At 41.2% G+C, this 7,968-nt stretch overlaps 1 protein-coding gene across 2 annotated transcripts; it reads left to right on the plus strand.

Annotated features, from left to right (window-relative positions):
* The first annotated feature begins 118 nt into the window (after positions 1-118).
* Positions 119-7,968, plus strand: LOC118801587 (zinc finger and BTB domain-containing protein 17-like). 2 transcript variants are annotated; one of them, XM_036561945.1, is made up of 6 exons: positions 119-535; positions 3,248-3,403; positions 3,619-3,694; positions 4,510-4,552; positions 4,680-5,025; positions 5,324-7,968. In XM_036561945.1, exons 1-6 carry the CDS (start codon positions 239-241, stop codon positions 6,335-6,337), a joined length of 1,932 nt encoding a protein of 643 aa, XP_036417838.1. In that variant the 5' UTR covers positions 119-238; the 3' UTR covers positions 6,338-7,968. The 2 variants fall into 2 exon arrangements, with proteins under 2 accessions (XP_036417838.1, XP_036417839.1); XM_036561946.1 differs by having other exon boundaries at positions 3,248-3,388.

Consider the following 7,968-nt stretch of genomic DNA (forward strand, 5'->3'; position numbering starts at 1 on the left):
GAAAGCTCAGAAACGACCCTGAATGAATCCCAGAACACCAAAGATCTTCAGTTCACCGGTGGCTCAGTAGGTGGCAGTAATGCACTTTTAGCTGATGTGCCAAACGGCAGAAAGAGAAGAAGCAGAAGTCGCAGGTGGGAGCTGAGCCAGCATTGTAAACCAAACTGCAGCCAGATTAGCTGAACAGTTCGTGTGAGATCATCAGAAGGTGCTCAGTGACCTCCTTCATCCTCTGAAGATGGTCAATCAGTGCTGCGTGCTGAGGTGCCCGAGCAAAGCCAAGCGCACCACTAAGCGCTTCCACAGGTTCCCTAAAGACCTGAACATCTGCAGACTGTGGCTCTCAGTCATAAAGCACCGACTGGCCTCAGAGAACATAAACAGAGACAGTGTGAAGAACCTGCGGGTGTGCAGTGATCACTTCTTACCGGAGGATTACAGAGAGAGATCCTTAAATAACTCGCTCAACGCTGCAGCTGTGCCTTCGGTTTTCCCGTGGAGTTTAACGTTGCCTCCTCAGAGCAGTGAAGCAGGGGTGAGTACAGAAATGAGCCTGATGGTCACATTATGGACCTGTTGGCTGGAAACAAGTCATCCACCTTCTGCTACTGTTTTAGCTGTGCCACATGCTTTCTGTCAGTGTGTCACACAAGGTCAGAAACCACATTAGCAAGTCTAATAGAGATTAATTAACACTAAAAAACCACTAAAAGTGGTTTGAGGCGAATGTGTGATGATTTAAGTGTGCTGTGCTAATTGGTGGGCTATAAGCTTCCATTAACTGTTAGCTACATTAGCCTCATAGCTCCAGTAGGCCTACTAAAGAAGCAAACTTCAGACACCAAACCTGCACTGCACACTTAAATCAGCTGACTTTACACTGCTGTTATGTTGCAGGTCAAATTGGCCCATTAAAAAAAATTTAATATTTTTTGGAGTATGAAACCTTTTCTGCTGAGCTTAATTAGTGAAATTAATATATAAATAGTTGTGAATGTGTATGTCTGTCTGTCTGTCTGCCCTGCGATGGACTGGCGACCCGTCCAGGGTGTATCCTGCCTTCCGCCCAATGACAGCTGGGATAGGCTCCAGCACCCCACCGCGACCCAGAAGGATAAGCAGTTTAGATGATGGATGGATGGATGGAATATATAAGTAGTATAGTGTAGGTTGGTGTAGTATAGTGGGTCACACCTCTGCCTCCTGTGCTGTAGACTGGGGTTCAATTCTCTGCCTGGGTAAACAACCTACACTATACCAATAAGAGTCCTTGGGCAAGACTCCTAACACTACCTTCACCTACCTGTGTAAAAATGATCTAACTGTAAGTTGCTCTGCATAAGAGCGTCTGCAAAGTGGCATAAATGTAAAATGAATAATTTAACATGTTTGCAGCCTCCCTGCATGTTTATATTACCCACATAATGCCTATATGTTCCTGTAGTCCTACCAACATTATGCATCTGTACTCTGTCAGAGGCTGAAAAGATGAGCAATATGAGCAGAACAATGACAGACAGTTCAGGAGGCTCTGAAACACATCCTCGATCAGGGTCGTGAAGGAGAGGAGGACAGTCTCTGAAAGTGAAGACGATGTTGAGATCAGTTCTGATCATGATGATGAGGGTGTTGTTCCACAGCCATCGACTCCACGAGAGACATTCATATCAAAAAATGGCATCGAAGCATGTGCATCAGGTCAATTTGACTCAGGAACATTATTGCCATTCCTTACAGTTGAACATAACAAGAGAGTTAAAAAAAATCATGCTTATTGCCTTGAAAAATTAAGGTACAGGTTTAAGCTTTAATAACTTTATATATGAGTTATAGTTACTTTCTAATTGTCATTGAGCCACACTATTGTGGCAAGTAAGGTTAACTCAAACAGCCCAATCATTTTAAATGATGTCCATTGAGCTGGCAGCGCTCTACTTCTTCAAGTTCTGTTTACTCTTCAATTAGTTAGATTCATACTCTTACTTGTGTAATGCATTGGCATCAACTATAGCAACTCCATTACGTTAAATGGATTGTTTTATATAGTAACGAATAAAGGGCTTTGATAAGACTAGAATCACTTGTTTCTGAGACTCTTAATAGCTTAGTGCATGTTTGCTGTTCTGTTAGCATTTACAGGTCCAGGCTGAACTGATAAACCTGAACACAAAGCACCATCATGATGAGAATAACAGCATGTAAAATGCAAACTTAGCATTTAACATGAGGATACGCTGCCATACTAAACATGTCATGATAGAGGTTGTATGTCATTAGCTGACATGACCGATTATGTCGAGTCATGTAACAGGTTTACCATTGCTGGTAATTATAACAAATTGTCATGACATCAAACAGTATAACATCTCACATGGCAATTATCGATAATGGTAAGATGGTACTGTTTTATCACTGTAAGCGTATCCCAAGACAACTCAACACCACATATGAATATCTCCATTACATGTTTATGGCATGGTAATTTAACAGGGTGCAAGTTATTCTTTGAATTTAAAAGGTGGGAAACCATCATTACTGCTGTTCACTTCCTGTAGCAGTTCCTACATTTAGCAAAGCTTTTGATACATATCTCAGGCTGGTCTAGTCTGAGAAAATGTGATGTACACCGATCAGGCATAACATTATGACCACCTCCTTGTTTCTACGCTCATTGTCCATTTTAACAGCTCCACTTACTATATAGGAGCACTTTGTAGTTCTACAGTTACAGACTGTAGTCCATCTGTTTCTCTGCATACTTTGTTAGCCCACTTTTACCCTGTTCTTCAGTGGTCAGGACCCCCATGGACCCTCACAGAGCAGGTACTATTTGGGTGGTGGATCATTCTCAGCACTGCAGTAACACTGACGTGGTGGTGGTGTGTTAGTGTGTGTTGTGCTGGTACGAGTGGATCAGACACACTAACACACCACCACCACATCAGTGTTACTGCAGGGCTGAGAATGATCCACCACCCAAATAATACCTGCTCTGTGAGGGTCCATGGGGGTCCTGACCACTGAAGAACAGGGTAAAATGGGGCAAACGAAGTATGCAGAGAAACAGATGGACTACAGTCTGTAATTGTAGAACTACAAAGTGCACCTATATAGTAAGTGGAGCTGATAAAATGGACAGTGAGCATAGAAACAAGGATAAGTCATAATGTTATGCCTGATCGGTGTATGTGTAATTATCCAGGGCCTCTGACATTATGTCTTACTTTTATACTTTCATATCTCACAGGTCCAGGACTGTGGCCCAAAAGATGAGCCAAGTCCAGCCCTGAGAATGCCCCAACCTGATCATAAATTCCCACACACCGATCAACAGCATTCAACATCAGCATCATCTTGCACCGTCTTGGCTCAGCGAACGCGGAGTGAAGTAAGACGACAGAAGGTGGTTCATGATGATGAATTTTAGGGGTAGCTCTGGAAATATAAAAACAGATGTCCAGTTTTAAGGCAGATTCACTGACAAATGAAATTTAAGTGTTCCCCCAAGATTTAGCTAAACTGAATTGCAGATGATAGATGCCAAGACCAATGGCCACTGCACATTTTATTTATTTTTTAAACAATGTGCAATACCTAATGCAATTCTTGATTTTAAAGGTGTTTTCCGAAAAAGAAAATACACCTACTCCACTCTCAACATGTTCCGAGGTGGAAGAGAAATCATGGTGTAAAGGTAAATAAATTTGGTTGTCAGTGTCTTGCCAGAAGAGATCCAGATAGGCCTACATAGGCTGTACTAGTTTTTTAGGCTTAGTATAGTTTTTCAGAACACCTTGTTAAACATTGTCTGAAACATCGAGCACTGCGATCATTTCGTTTGGTCAGAACAGTTCAGATGGCGGAGCGTGGATGGGGTATACGTACATAGAGCTGGGACCATTTGGCGATTTATTAATAATAAATATTGGCTGCGAAATTGGTAATCACTCTTTTTTTTTCGTTTTTTTTTTCTCCCCCTTTTTCCTCCAATTTGTATACATAAGTTTTCTGTGCTCTAGTCCATTATCTGAAACTCCAGTCCTGGTTTTACTTGAGCCGTGGCATAAGTGAAACACTGTTGCCACACTAGTAAAATGATATCTGTTATATTTTAGATAAATATTTACACATTGTTGCTAGGCTTTGTTTACCCCTTCTGGCACCAATGAAAAGTAGACTAAACTTATTGCATGTTGAACTGTAAAAAAGTATGTGTGTAAATAATTAATAGATCAATATTTGTTGCTAATTTTGTCCCGAATTTTTCCCCATTTCTTCCCAGCTATAAATGTGCTTTAGATTACTGTGAATAACAGTAATAGCTGAGGCTGCTGCTGTCACTGTGTTGTTGGGTCACTGTGTTGTATGATAGCTCAGTTACACAGACTACAACATTATAATTAGATGAAGTTACACTTCGATTATGATTACTCAAACTAGCATTTTGGCTACACACAGAGCTACAATAACATAAGCATGGATTGAACTTTGTTACGTTTTATTCCACAGCTGTCAGGAGCCTTCAGTCATATCAAGGGACTAACATTTTTAAGTAAGTCATTCATTCTGCAGTTTCTGTTTTAATTTAGTTTGATGTGAAACTTTTTTTGTCATACGTATTAACAGTCATATCTAATACGTAAATGAACAAGAATATGTTTACTTCTCCTTATTTTCAGGGGCAGTGAGGTGCTGGTGAGCACACAGTGTTTGCTGGAGCTCTTCCAGTACTGCTCGCTCTGTCAGATAGAGAGCTGCATTACCATTGAGGGCCATGAGAGGCAGTTTTCAATTACCCAGGACTGCCAGAGCTGTGGCTATCACAGACAGTGGAGGAGTCACCCCACTCCCGCTGACGAACCTGCGGAGGCCTTAAATACGCAGCACAAAGACCCCGAGGAGGTCAGACATGAAGAACACACAGAACATGAAGACATCCTTCACAAAGAGCATGAGGATGATGATGTAGCAACGTCCCCAAAGGTAGAACGTGCAGCAGAACCTGGGGACAGGGAAGAGAATGAGGTATGTATTTATAAACTCATTTGTCCAGTAAATTACTATATGTGCAGATTTTTCCTTGTAAGAGTGGCGTCTTCAGTGGAATAGAAGTAACATTAAAAACTACATAGAGAGCAGAATGCTACTCTAGTAACAAAACCTTGTGTCTCTAAAATGGATGCTTAATCTGAGAAGGAAAAATGTTTTTATCTTTTACGTATTTTTATGTAGCATTTTGTTTTCTGCAATTCTGTTGGTCAGTTCTTCATGAGGAGTTCATACAATGGAAAAATGAGACGAAGATGCTTTCTGTGTCCTGCAGGTTGAGGTTCAGATTGCATCATCAGATGATGAGGGCACTGAACAGAACTGTGAGCAGAATGATGAGTCGTATTCATCAAGTACTGAGGAGGAAACAAGTGAGCAGGAAGAAGTGGAGAAAAAAGGAAAGAGGAAGTCTAAGAAGCAGGACAGTTCGGATGAGTGGGAACCACATTTAGGTGAAGTAGCAACAGACTCCGATGTATCCGTGGATGAAGACAGCACTTTAATAGAGGATGGTCAAGGTAAGGTGGTGATGTGGTGCACAGTCTGCAGGACTGACGCTACGCTCTCCTGTTCCCTCCATCGCCACAAAAAAGTGTTCGCCTGTGCCCAGTGCGGCGCTGGTGACGACGTCGAGACTCATCATTTTGATAAACTACTTGTTCACTTTGATGACTTTGCCAGCTTTCAGAAACATGCTGAAAAGGAGCATGGAGCCAAACCATTTCGCAAGCTCTGCCAGGAATGTGGCAAGCTTATTTTAGCAGAACCCAAATCCAGCGGTTGTAAAGATCATATATGTGAACACAAGACCAAACCTATCGTCTGTCCAGAGTGTGGGAAAAGATTCCTTACTGAGGTCGGCCTTAAGGGACACTGCAGTAGACTTCATAAGGATGCTGACCACCCGTGCAAATACTGTTTGAAGCTCTTCACGAACAGGCCATCAAAGCTGGAGCATGAGCAGACCCATCCGAAGGAGAAACAGCCATACAGCTGTCCAGACTGTCCAGAAAGGTTCGACAACATTCACAAACGCAACAGCCACCTCAAGCTCCATAGAGGTCCGTATAAGTATGCCTGTGACACTTGTGGGAAGCGCTTCAGGGACATCATTATGCTGAAGAGACATAAACTCATTCACTCTGGAGAAAAGCCCTTCAGGTGCCAGGTGTGCGACCGTTCCTTCAACCAAATGAGTAATCTCAGCTCCACATGCGTCTCCACACCGGGGAGAAGCCCTTCATGTGTGAGCAGTGTGGAGAGTGTTTCAACCACAATGTCAGCTTGAAGAACCACCTGATGCGATATCATCATGCAGCTTTGTCTCAAACAGAGACACTAAGTGCCAATATGATCCAGAGAGCAGTGCACAGTGAATAGAATTTTGAACAGTGGTTGCCTTGATGAAGGCACAGAGTGGACTAGTGAAATATGTAGCTTTAAAATAGTTTTGTTCATGTTCTCTTTAAGTCCACTAAATTCAATGATGGCTTTTAGCTGAAACAACAACAGGGAGCCATAAACACTAAAGCGGCTGAATGGGGCCTACCATGGAGCCAAACACTTAAAAAGAGACTGAATTATATGAGTCAGACTGAGAAGTACAGTGCTGTGCAAAATGTGTGGTATGCTTGGTAAAGATAAAGAAGAAAGGCTATGAAACAATTTCATCCGGTGCTTATTTTGTTGGATTTCTCAAATATTTACAGTGCAAGATTAAGCTGTAAAACAAAAACATTTTCTTCGTTCCACTTTTCCCCCAAAGGGCACAAGTTATTCTAAATTCCTCTCGCCTAGTCGGCTGTTTCACAACACAGGACACCAAAAGTGATTGCCCCATAGTACTGGCCCTTATGTCTCCTTATTATGGACAGGCTTGACCCCAGTTTGATATCTATAAACAGTTTCAGGCTGTGTATCCAAAACAGCAACATCCTCACAATAGGTTGGCTAAATCTTTCATCTGAAGAATGCTTAATGTTGAAGAAGCTGGTTAGTGCATGGAGTAAAATAGCTAGTAAGTCTTAGCTAAAGCTGTGGCTTACCCTCTTTACCCTCTAGTTATTCTTCAGGGAATTTCAGTTTAAATAAATTTTCCCAAAAGGTGTTTAAAACATTCGATATCTCTGAGTACTTAAGCAGGTGCCTGACCTGTGGCAGCCTTGAAAATGCTGGTTCGTTCTGTGGATGGTTGTCAAATCTGTGTGTGTATTGTCTAATCGACTGTTAGACCAGGTTTTTTTACCAACCTTGCATGTAGATATTAATGGTCTGAACCGCACAGATTCTTCAAAAGATTTATCACACCTAATTTGAAGAAGAAATGCTTGTGTAGACTTATTTAAGCTTTACTCTTGACTGTACATTTACACTGTTCCTTGTGGTGGAAATTTCATTTACCATGATTTACTAATTACTTCAAGGACTTTAGTCGGTTCATGTAAAAACAGTTTTTTGCACTCATATGTAAAAATAAACCACATATAAATATTATTCATTATTTTTAATAAGAATTTATGGTTAACACATGAACATTCATCCAACCACTATGGACAAAACATAATTCAAATGTAAATATGCTCTTTTTTTCAAGATCACCCTAATGTCATTAGCCAATCTCAGTTTGTTGTGTGTCATAACATCTCAATGCCTGTAAGTTTGGCTCTCGGGCTTTTCATCCGTTTAAAAATATTCCACAAAAGCAACAATGGCAGAGCTCATAATGTAGATGGCAAGGGTTTGCATTCTGTACAACTGGGGTCCAGTTTTAGTAGGTGATTAGTCGAATTTCATCTTCTATGCCAAATCTCAAGAGGTTGATTGGACTTCTTGTGTAATTGAATTAATCTGGCTTTTCTTTGGCATTTTTAGGTGATTAAAAATGCAGATGTTTGTCCTGCCAAAAAGTACAAAACTTCT

Source organism: Colossoma macropomum, unplaced genomic scaffold (genome assembly GCF_904425465.1).
Source record: "Colossoma macropomum unplaced genomic scaffold, Colossoma_macropomum, whole genome shotgun sequence".
NCBI lineage: Eukaryota > Metazoa > Chordata > Actinopteri > Characiformes > Serrasalmidae > Colossoma > Colossoma macropomum.